Source organism: Ammodytes marinus (genome assembly GCF_949987685.1).
Source record: "Ammodytes marinus genome assembly, chromosome: 6".
Classification (NCBI taxonomy): domain Eukaryota; kingdom Metazoa; phylum Chordata; class Actinopteri; order Uranoscopiformes; family Ammodytidae; genus Ammodytes; species Ammodytes marinus.
In genome coordinates, this window is record NC_137235.1 from 30518452 (window position 1) to 30530684 (window position 12233).

The following is a 12233-nucleotide window of genomic DNA, read 5'->3' on the forward strand; positions in this document are numbered from 1 at the left end:
CAGAGTCTGGAGGAAGACTGGGGAGAAGGAAATGCCAAAATGCCTGAAGTCCAGTGTCAGTGATGGTCTGGGGTGCCATGTCAGCTGCTGGTGTTGGTCCACTGTGTTTTATCAAAGGCAGGGTCAATGCAGCTAGCTATCAGGAGATTTTGGAGCACTTCATGCTTCCATCTGCTGAAAAGCTTTATGGAGATGAAGATTTAATTTTTCAACAAGACCTGGCACCTGCTCACAGTGCCAAAACCACTGGTAAATGGTTTACTGACCATGGTATTACTGTGCTCAATTGGCCTGCCAACTCTCCTGACCTGAACCCCATAGAGAATCTGTGGGATATTGTGAAGAGGAAGTTGAGAGACACCAGACCCAACACTGTGGATGAGCTTAAGGCCGCTATCGAAGCATCCTGGGCCTCCATAACACCTCAGCAGTGCCACAGGCTGATTGCCTCCATGCCACGCCGCATTGAAGCAGTCATTTCTGCAAAAGGATTCCCGACCAAGTATCGAGTGCATAACTGAACATAATTATTTGAAGGTTGACTTTTTTGTATTAAAAACACTTTTCTTTTATTGGTCGGATGAAATATGCTAATTTTTTGAGATAGGGATTTTTGGTTTTTCTTTACTTTTTTGCCAAAATCATCAATATTAAAACAATAAAAGGCTTGAACTACTTCAGTTGTGTGTAATGAATCTAAAATATATGAAAGTCTAATGTTTATCAGTACATTACAGAAAATATTGAACTTTTATTATCACAATATGCTAATTATATGAGAAGGACCTGTATACTTACATAAATCTTTTCTATTGAATTTATTGCCTTGACTTACTTTGCCATGCTATTATGTTCAGTTCTCGCTTAGTGAAAATGTTTCAACTATTGTCTGTCTTTTCCATGGTCACTACCTGTAGTCGAGCCAGTGCAGCTGCTGCAGCAGCTGTAAGGAGGACGAGGCTTCAGCCAGGCTTCTGTTCAGCTGGTGGACATCATCTCCACTCTCATACACCCTCCTCTGACCCAAACGCCAAACCCTAAAAAGATGAGTGAGTATTAAAAAAGGAAAATGGAGACAGGAGACAGACAGGAGAGCAGAAGGGAAATAGAAAGTGAATCTGACCTACAGGGTAAGTTGTTTAAATCAGGTGTTGGTGTCCTTTCCTTACCAGTTTGAATCGGTAACTCCAAAAGAAGCGACATTTTCAGCATCTTTACTTGGAGATGTAGCCCAGCCCTTTCCCCAAATACTGTCTCCTGCCCTGGAGCCACCTGCAACCAGGACCAAAAAGTAAAGTTCAGTAGAGTTCATTCCAATGAAAACAATAAGATAATAATGTCTGCTGGAGAAGCTGTGATGCTTAACATTAATAATAATGCATTAGACTAGATATTAATGAAAGAAAGACAGACACATTTTATTCACGTACAGACTGAATAAGTCAGTTAGGTTTTTGTGTCAGGTCATTGGAGCCGCAGTCCTTTTAAATATTTAGCTCCCACCAAATTCCCTGCAAAGTTCAAGACAGCGAGCACAATTTTATCTCACCCTGTGTCTCACGGATTTGTCGGAGCCTCAGCGCGCCCAATAACACACATCCTGTGTCTCTCAAGAGGACAGCGTCATCCAGTAGCCGTGGCAACAGGGACTGCTTCAGCCAAATAAGGACATCATCTCGGCTAGAAGGGAATGGAAAAAAAACTTGAGGATTTCAGAAAATATGTATCGTTTGTTTGTCGATAGTACGTCACAGAACTTACAACATCTGAAAGCATATTGTTGTTTGCACAGGATGACTGACTGTGGACTGAGGCACTAGGGGTTATGGACACAGTTGGCAATTAGACAAGTTTTTTCCACTGCTGTTCTCCTTTGGTTTGAATACAATAAAACATCCAGGTCAAGCCTCAAGAGCATGCAAGGGAAAAAATGGGGCTCGCTAATGGGCAGCACAGAAATGTTTTTTATTCAAACACTGTGTTTGCCTGTCTTCAGGTACAGATGAGACTGTGACTTAAAAGCAGCTACGAGTAACATTTAATATTATATGTTATTGATTACGGTGATATTTTATATATGCACGCAAACTCATCATCTCTGAAAATGCTAGATTCTGTGTACCATGCAGCATTACGGTTTGTCTCAAACTCTGGATTCCGAACGCACCATTGTAAATTGTATGAGAAAGTTGGTCTGTCTTCCTTACACACCCGTAGGATGGAACACTGGTATATGTCCTTTATAAGGCAATTTTGCACGATCTGCCTCCTTATTTGTGTTCTCTAATGGTTCCTAAAAACAGTGCTCGTATCACACGGTCTAACAGTTTGATTATGTATAACGTTCCTCGGACTCGCACTGCGTTTGGTGAAAGTGCCTTTAAATCTTTTGCCCCCTCATCATGGTGTAAGCTACAGGAACACCTTAAACTTGAATCCTTTATCACCATGAACAATTACAAAAGCAGGATTAAGGACTATTTAACCGCAAACTGTACATGCCCGGTTACTGAACACTGACTTACTGCCAATGAGATTGATGCTTTGTGACTTTTTATTTTATTTTAATTTTTTTATTGTGTTTTGTGTCTTGTTTTAAGTGTGAAATTTTGTTTTTTTAATGTGAATCTTTTATGTTTTTATGCTGCCTTCTTCTTGGCCAGGACTCTCTTGAAAAAGAGATTTTGAATCTCAATGAGTATATTCCTGGAAAAATAAAGGTTAATAAATAAAAAAAAAACATTGAAATATCTTTTAAACAGCCTCATGTTTCCTCTGATAATTATTAATTTTTGTCGTCATAATGACTGATAACGGGGCTGAACCATCAAAGAAAAAAAGAAAATGCAATGAAGAAAAGGGAGATTGGTAGACGGGCGGGAGGGCGTTGCCAAGCAACGTATACACAATTTCACGGGAGCGAACTAGACTGCAGTGTTTACTCCTAAATGAATGAGCGCTAGCCTACTAAAACAAAGTTTACTTTGCCTCACCATCATCAGATGACCATTATTCATCTGAAATAGTCATTATTTACATCAACAACACAAACACATTACCTCATCGTGATCCATACTAACTGCCGTCTCTCGTTCATTCGCTTTCTGTGAGGACACAGAATCTTTCAGCTCCGTGAGAGAGAGTAGTTAGGTGACACTGCATCAACTCATTGCTATCAGGTGTGTGTAGCACTGACTGGCATTAGTTGATGCTGTGTCACTAACCACTCTCACGGAGCCGGTGCCCTCACACTTTCAACACACGGACATGCACTATATTGCTTCCTGATCATTTAAATCTCGCACGGGCACGAGCTAGAAAACAGCTTCACGACAGCTGGCGTCGTAAAAATACTACCGCTTTTGTCCAAAGGGGCTGCCAACGGACAAAGTTACTCGTAGTGGCTTTAAGTTCTACCAGTAAGTGTTTGTGTGTTTGTGTGTGTGTGTGTGTGTACAGTACCTGCCGATGTTGTGGTAGTCAGGTGTGTGTAGCGCTCGTTGCAGCTGAGTGCGCAGTCTCAGGCTGTGTGTGTCTTTTGCCGAGTCAGAGTAGTTGAGAAGCAAAACCACCAACAGGAAAAACATGTAAACCAGGAAATTCTGAAAAAAAATAAAATAAAAAAATCAACAATAGTGTAATCACCCAAGAAAAAGAATCCCCCACATTGTGTCTTTAACCTTGTCCCTGTGTCTGTCTGCCTCACCTTCAGCATGGTGTGCAGCATGTGGACCTTGCGGGCCTGGTGTCGAGCCTGAGACAGAGCAAAGCCCTGTGGGGGTCTCACCCTGGGGACCCGTTGGACCACTCTTTCTACCCGAGGGAACTCCACCAGGACATCCTGGTCCTCTGGACGCAGGCGCAGCACACACAAGGCATAGTAAACTGCTTCACACACCACCTGTAACACACAGGTATGGAGCGCTTAGCTTTGGAAAATCACTTCAGAGCTCAAGGATCGTTTTTCTCAACCCAAAAATCAATTGAGATCGATCCGCCAGAACGAGATGAGGAAAACATCAGTTGACATACAAAGCCAAATGGGAATGTAATCAAAAGAACATTTGGGTGTGTGCTGATAGAAATTCCATCTTTCCAGGAATTAAGAAAAAAAACAGCTTGAAGTCAGTCCATTTGAAATACATCTTCACTATTTCAAAGGGGGAAAAAAGCAGCAGGATTATGTAAATGTGTCCATATGGGCGCAGCATAACAAACTGTGAACACAACATCATACTATCAACTAATATTGTTCTTGTATGGCGAATGTCTTAGTTTTGCAAACAATCTACACATCCGGCAGATAAGGAGCGATATTTGCAGATGTGTGTTTCTGTCTCCAGAAACATTAGAAGCTTTTCTATGGTTCTCCTTGAGTAATCTGTCTCTTCAGCTGCAGTAAGTTCACCAGCATGTTGCTTGGTTTGTCTTTCTGTTGGTTAGTGATCAATTGGCTTAAAACAGAGTTTATCAGAGTGAACCAAAACATGGAAGTTGCAGGACTTTAATATCAAATCAAGTTGGATCCATTTTAATATGCAAACACAGATTAGTGCGTTTTACAAAAAAAATAAAAAATAAAAATGCAACAAGATGTGTGCTAAGCTAAGCTAGCATCCCTGAGAGTAGATGTGTGCGTACCTTAATTGGCTCCAACAGCAGGCAGGAGCACAGGAAACTGGCAAAACATGAGATGAGCCACATCATGGCCACGTTCTGACTGAAGCCCTGGCCCGCCCAAATGGAAACACTGCTGGCCACAGCCATCCCTGCCCAGCTGCCCCACAGTGCAGCACGCCCACACCAGGGAGGGAACCGCCTGGGACGACACACGTCTGTCACCACTGAACAGGGGAGAGGGAGGGGGAGGAATAGAAAAAACATAACTTGGTTAAAAGAAACACTGACAAAGAAGAGTGAAATAAAAGGAGCAGAGGGGATATGAAGGTCTGAACTACATGGAAGGAACAGCTCATCTTCTTGTCTACAAAAACATCACGTACACATCTATCAGGGGGGAAAACACTGAGAATGAAGCTGGCATGAATTCAAATCATTTTCCACACACCTTTGTTACTCTCTTAAATGTACTAGGTGAATGAGCCTTATTATGATTGCAACCAGACACAGAATAGTATTCATGCTGCAGTTTGTTTTTATGTTTTATATTATTTAACCCCTATTCAATAATTTATTTTTTTCTTGTTTGATGGACATTTCTACTGAAGCTAGAAAGAATTTCACACAAATAAAATAAAATTTCAAAAGAAAAATCATGTTGACATGTTTTTTCAGAAAGCAAAGGCCCATGCACACACCTGTGTTTGAGGTGAAAGCAGTCTTTGGTGGATCTCTTCTCACAGGTTCTAGAGGAAGAGGCATCTCACTCAGCTTCTGGAGGAGAATCACTTCGGTCTTATCTTCCAAAATGCTTGACCTGTCACACACACACACGCACGCACGCACGCACGCACGCACGCACGCACGCACGCACGCACGCACGCACGCACGCACGCACACACACACACACACACACACACACACACACACACACACACACACACACACACACAGACACACACACACACACACACACACACACACACACACGCACGCAATGAAAATAAGTAAAATAATGAAACCCAAGCAAATCAATGAATGTTCAACTCAAATGCCAGTCATGGCGTTCAGAGATCAGACTTACAGGTCGGCCATCTCACTTTCATCGGCGGGAGGAAAGAAGTTCTGTCCGTCTGTCAGGATGTGTTTGATCAGATCCTCGTCTGTGTGGACAAAGAATGTGATAGGAGAAGAGGCTTTATGTCCTGCATAAAACTCACTCATTCGTCCAGGAAAAGTCTAAACACCTGATGTGTGTGACTGTTTAAAAAGAAATATCTGCGGTTACCTGAGGAGGTGAAGTATTTGTTGCGATGGTCAGCTCCCTCGTCCTCATCGGGGTTAAAGGTCATGTCCACCCCCAGGTGCCTGCTGCCCTGACCCCTCTTCAGCCTGGGCAGCCCCGCCCCGTGCCCGGCCCCTCCCACCACAGACACATCGCTCAACAGCTCTGGCCAATCCCGGTCCTCCATCTCCTCCTCCGCCATGCCCCAACTCTCCACACTGGAATACAGAGAGAGAGAGAGAGAGAGGGAGAGGGAGAGAGAGAGAGAGAGAGAGAGAGAGAGAGAAGAGAGAGGGAGAGGGAGAGAGAGAGAGAGAGGGAGAAAGAGAGAGAGAGAGAGAGAGAGAGAGAGAGAGAGAGAGGGAGAGGGAGAGAGAGAGAGATGTTTGTTATGTATATGTTGCTTGTGGAGCAAAGGATTCAGTTCTTTTTAGAGTCGCCATTAAAGTTAACAAAACAATAACGTTTCTCAGGGAACGCTGAGCATGTTGTTGTAATAACACTAGACTCAGCAGTGAGAAAAGTATGGCTTTTGTATTTGTGGTTGTTTGTTTCAAGAGAGAAATCTCTGTAACACTTTACAATAAGGGTCCATTAATAAACTGTTAGTTAATGCTTATTTAAGGCACAATACGCATTCGCTAAGCATTACCTAACTGTTAATAAATGCTTAGTACATGCTTAATAAACATAAACTAAGCTGTTATTGTTATTCTTAGTTTATGCTTAACTAAGCATTAGTTAACGAAGCATTAACTACGCATTAACTAACCATTAATAGCATGAACTTAGCATTGGCTAACAGTTCGTTAATAAACCCTTACTGTAAAGTGTTACCAACATCTCAAAGAGGCCAATATAAAAACACCTCTGATGTTTTTTTCCCTCCCTCTTCTTCTTATTCTCATGCTCCTTATTCTTCGATTGTGTGTCATGCTCACTTGGTCTGACAGGCGGTGAGTACAGTTGACTTGGCATTCCAATAGTTAAGTCAGGCATCTTCTCAGAGTGCTGTCATGGCAACAGAGTGACTCACCTTTTGGTCGATGGTGTGGGCAAATCCACATTGGTCTCTTCTGAGTTGGTCTGAGGAACACAGTGATGGATGTTTAGATAGAGACATGCGCATGACATCATCTCAAGGGGGAAAAGCGTACATATGTTTTCATCTCTTCAATGCATTTTCTTTCTTCTCAAACAATAACCTGTCAAGGGGGAAAACAGCCCCACAGGTTTTTTTATTTTATTTATTTTTTTAAGATATTGTTTTGGCATTTTTATGCTTTATTGATAGTGCAGAGAGACAGAGGTGAAATGGGGCAGAGAGGGGAGTGACATGCAGAGGACGACCGCGGGCGGGAATCGAACCTGGGTCTGCTGCTGGGCCCGGCCCGGGGGGGGGACGCCCTACCAACTGAGCTAAGGTCGCCACCCCCCCACAGGATTTATTTAAAGGAAATATTGATTCCACAATGAAAAAAATAAATAAAAAATGACTACCTCGCCGTTAAAGAAGAGGAAGGAACTTCCAGCCATGGAGTTGTCCAGGAAGTCATCAATCTCCACTGACTCCTGGTCCACTTGTGGCGGCACCTGTTCCACATACACGCACTGATGTTCACACACACACACAAACACACACACACACACACACACACACACACACACACACACACACACACACACACACACACACACACACACACACACACACACACACACACACACACACACACACACACACACACACACACACACACACACACACACACACACACACACACACAAACAGATACATAATTCAGCTATTCAGCTTCATGTTTGGCTTATTGGAGGTACTTTACCCTTGATGATGCTACATAGCTAATAGGCTAGTTTGCGTTACCTTGCTGCGGCTCATTCTGAAGAGCGTGAACACAAGCAGATAGAGAGGGTAGACGATCAAACAGGTCACCACCCCGGCTGCCACCGTCTCTCCATTTAATGAAGAAAGCCTTGACACGGCCCGGGGGCTGTAGCACAGGATGGCATTCAAATAAGAACAAAGAAACATCATTTTCATGTGGATAGAAATACATTTATTATGTTTTAAACAAATACATTATATAGAGGTATATATAGATCTGTAACCTTTGTGTTGACTAATATCATGTCCTGTTTGAATGTAAGAATGTTAATCTAATTCCTGACAAAGTTCATGTGAAGTGGCCATCTATTTCTACATTATTTTTGCTTTTGAGGTCAGACAGGTCAAAGGTTATTTGTAAAGTAGGTGCTTGCTTGAAAAACGTCCTCCCATTGTTTCCGTCATATCCGTTGTATTTTGACCAATGCTTATTGACCATTGTTTAGTTTAGTATTATTGTATGTTTGTGTTCCATGGTATTACGGTCATGAGCGGTAGATACTAAAATTATATAAAATGTATATATTTAAACAAAGTTTCTTTATATAACATGCAATGAAAAAAAAAAATAAAATCTATCTATCTATTTCCTGTACCTGTATCTCTTGTCGACCACAATGCTGTACCACAGTGTATTGGCCAGTATGAAGAGCTGGAGCAAGACAGCGCAGCAGGTGGCCCTGTGCAGGCGGGTGAAGGGGCTGCGGGGGGGCCTCTCCCACAGAGACAGCCACAGGTGACTCTCACACAGCGCCCTCTGCAGCTCACACCTCAGGAGGCGCGGCCGCTTGCGAAGCACAGCCTCCTCTGAAGGGAAACAGGGTAGAAACAAGATGGAGTCAACCAGCCCGTATCCACACCTCAGCTGGTGCTTATTAGGGATGATGGTGGCTTGTAGTTACCCGAGGCCTCCACTTCCATCTCTACCCGTCCGTCTGTTTTCTCATTGTCCACTGACAGCCACTCCTCCACCGTGAAGTAGTAGCTGCTTCCTGTCTGCAAGTCTTTGACCAAGACGTACTGTAGCATCCAGGCTGGGGACAGGCCTGAAGGAGGGGTCAAGAAGTGAGGGTTGCAAAAAATGTGGTTCAGATATCCACTGGTTAAACACTTTTAAAAAAAAATTCAAGTCACTGTTGTGCGTGTGAGTGCGTGTGAGTCAGTACCTTTGTTGTCGTGCCAAATTCGCATTTTCCAGACACTGCCCAGACTGGTATCCGTGGCAATATGGAAGATGTCGAGCGTGTTGCGTGTGAAAGCTCCTCTGCTGTCCAGGTGCCGGTGTCCGCTGCGGCTCTCACGTCCAAACAGATTGATTCCCACGTGAGCTGTGGTGCCTGGAGGGACAGAGAGACACTCATTACATTGACTGCTTCCACACATTCTGAAGTCTGCAGAGAGTCCCTTTTTATCATTTTTGCGGGTAACAGTTTTTACTACCTCCATAATAAGGGCACTGAACTTAGAACTATTTGTCCTTTTAAATCTAAGAAAACTCTCTTTCTAGTTTGTCATTTAAATCTACACATCTCTATAAAACATGTGAGCTGAGTACTTTTGTCTACCTTGTTGTTGAGTTCTTCATTTTCTCTCTTCTAAAAGGATCTTGATCATTCTTTCACTGGCTTAAATTCAGGCCAATATAATAGCATTTAACTGCAGTATTTAAAATGTGCTTTAAGTTACCATTCAGCATTCAAATAACGCCCGTGCCCACTTTTTACCATTCCCCCCCCCCCCCCCCCCACTCCACCCCCCTAACTTACCGGCCCCTCGGCTCCAGCCAGTCTTGACCTGGATCTCATACTTAAAGAGTCCGCCCATGCCGCAGAGTGGAACCACACCAGCCCGGCGTAAATCCAGCTGGTCCAACTTGTGCAATATGGCTGCTGCCACAACATAGCTCAGTAAGCCCAAAACACACACTAACAGCACGACCAGGCTCGGTGCACCAGAACGCTCCTGGAGGGGAAAAAGGGAAAACATTTAGATGTGCATTTTCCATGGCGCATGTGCAACAAGAAGTGTTTGTGTTTGGGATACCGACCGGCACTTTGAAGCTGATGGCATTGGCTGGTACAAAGAGGCCTGCAGCGAAGGCGGTCAGGTGCCTGGTGCGACAAACAGCCCGGCTGGCGTTGGTTTCCGCCAGGGGCACCATGCCATCTGTCCGCCACTGCTTCTCACTCTCACTGAAGTACTGACACAGAGAGGCAAAGACGCCCACCTCCAGATGCACGCCCACAGGCTGAGACCTGGCGCTGCAGGCTGTGCTCACGTTGATAAAGTATTCCAGAGTGGTGTCGTAAGACCTGCACAACACAGGACAGAGAAGCTGCTGTAGTCAGATTGTACAGAAAATCCCCAAAAACATTTCTGCCTTTAGGCCCAGAGTGGCTGCCTTAGCGGTTACACAGGATAGGATAGCATTCTGAGCAAACTGTGTGCATATAGATAATATATATATAATATATCATATTAAACAGCAGTGAGATAACAAGAGCTCTTACTCTGGCGACAGGAAGAAGGTGTATTTCCTGTGGTCCAGATCTTGCCCCCTGGTCATACTGAGTGTAATGCGTTTTGTGTCTGTGCAGTTGAACTCATTGGGTTGTTCATGTGAATGAAGGTAGGCTGTGATATATGGCTCCTCCACATCCTCTCTCCTATCTTTAGGTCTAGCATCTAGAGAACAAAGGGAAAAATAATGACAGGAATTGAATTGGGTCAGTACAATCACAATTAAAAGTATGAAATTGAGTGAATATATATGATAGGCAAGCCCATTCAAAATTCACACTGCCAATCTCTGGTGATGCAATTGAATACTGGACTGATTCATTATTACAAAAAAGAATATGTCATTGATGGATATATGTTTTTTTAGAGAAGATTTCACAGCTGCTTGGACACATTACAAAAGTACAAACAACAAAAGTAAGGATAATAAAAATGAAACCCCCACCCTTTAGCCACAATAAGCAGGTGCCCTTGGGGCCCCCTGGAAAATATATTTGAATAAATAAAACACAATAATATGTAAACATTGAAATTCCTAAAGAAAAACTTCCAGTTTGGAATTTACTGTGTCACTCAAATGACTATATTTATCAGAGGGAACAGCATCACATTTCAATGAGGGGATGTCACCTAACCAAACCCTGCATAGGGCCCCGTAAAGTCTTAATAGGGCCGTCCCTGTCCCCACTATATGCAACATGTATGTGATGAGCGTCACAGCCTACCCTGCAGAGAGGTGAAGTTGAGCTGCACAAACACCCCTGCTTGTCTGTTGGTGTTTCCCGTGCTGACTCTGACGATGACTGAGTCACAGTGGCTGATGTTAACAGCTCCGGCAGTGGGGACCCCTCCAGTGCTGGAGCCCTCTGGACCCCATTCTGCTCCACTGCTGCCATTGTTCACAGCCACCGTGATGGCTAAGCTATCATCCAGTCCGGAGATGGGGATCTGGGTGCCGTTTTCAGTGCGGAACTCCATGGAAGCCACGTCGGTAGAAACCGTGTAGTTGGCCACATAGTTGAAGGGGAAAGGGTTAGACTCCACCTGGTGAGGACAAGAAGGTGAGTGCAGAGAATGAGACTAGCCAATGAGGCGAGGGTATAACGGTAAGAGGCTCAAAGAGATGAAGCACAAAGGCCATGTTACCTGAAACAGTAGCTGCATAATGCTGTTTCCTGCCGCGGCTCTGCCAAGGCTGTTGTTGAAAGCTCGGGGGATGGAGAAGCGCTGGCACTCTGGAGAAAGAGCAAGAAGAAAAGATTATACGGATGCTTGTGTTTTTCCAGTCCTGTCCTTTAGAAAGTACAACTTTCTATACAGCTCAGGAGGAGACACTAAATACACCACCCACCTGGACTGTTGTTGCCATGGTAGCAGAGCAGGCTCTGGGGGTCTGCCAGTTTGCCTGTGGCGGCGATCTCGGCCCCCCTCAGCACCAGCGGCTCCTCGTTCAGCACACGAGCGTGCATGAGGATCAGCATGAGGACAGACGACAGGCTGTAGGCCTTGGCTGCCACGCGCAGAGGGTTCAGTTCCAGAGAGGAGGGAGAGGAGTCCCCTCCCTCAACGGGGGAGGAAATAGTGGCGTTGAATAGGGGCGGGGGGGAATCCAAGTAGGGGTGCTGGATGTAAGACTGGGATGCTGATTGGCTGACCTGATGGATGAGGTCACCTGGAGGGAGGAAAAGATACCAGATAGGGTTAACAGAAAATGAAAGATATGATGAGGAGAGAGAAAAAAAGGTGGACAAGAAGTTACAGCTGCACAGTTTCCTTCACTGCAGTTTGTATTTACTCAGGATACCAACTATAATATTTCCAAATATGGAAAAAAAGTTATGCTTCAGTGACTGGCGGTCCATTAAAGATTTCATGATCTGCATCAAAGATCTACTGAAGATG

At 44.2% G+C, this 12233-nt stretch overlaps 1 protein-coding gene across 1 annotated transcript in view; it reads right to left on the reverse strand.

The window, feature by feature from the left end:
* The window catches only part of pkd1a (polycystic kidney disease 1a), an 80581-nt gene that overhangs the window by 8692 nt on the left and 59656 nt on the right, over nt 1–12233 (reverse strand). The window contains exons 31-51 of the mRNA XM_080029057.1: nt 11683–12003; nt 11478–11566; nt 11057–11375; nt 10322–10496; nt 9859–10123; nt 9578–9773; nt 8978–9148; nt 8714–8857; nt 8408–8618; nt 7791–7917; nt 7406–7516; nt 6942–6991; nt 5909–6123; nt 5705–5783; nt 5319–5437; nt 4642–4844; nt 3707–3901; nt 3463–3602; nt 1550–1680; nt 1170–1272; nt 912–1037 (exon numbers count right to left, since the gene is read on the reverse strand). Of these exons, the coding sequence (XP_079885183.1) occupies nt 912–1037; nt 1170–1272; nt 1550–1680; nt 3463–3602; nt 3707–3901; nt 4642–4844; nt 5319–5437; nt 5705–5783; nt 5909–6123; nt 6942–6991; nt 7406–7516; nt 7791–7917; nt 8408–8618; nt 8714–8857; nt 8978–9148; nt 9578–9773; nt 9859–10123; nt 10322–10496; nt 11057–11375; nt 11478–11566; nt 11683–12003 (3490 nt within the window). The remainder of the gene's footprint in view (nt 1–911; nt 1038–1169; nt 1273–1549; nt 1681–3462; nt 3603–3706; nt 3902–4641; nt 4845–5318; nt 5438–5704; nt 5784–5908; nt 6124–6941; nt 6992–7405; nt 7517–7790; nt 7918–8407; nt 8619–8713; nt 8858–8977; nt 9149–9577; nt 9774–9858; nt 10124–10321; nt 10497–11056; nt 11376–11477; nt 11567–11682; nt 12004–12233) is intronic.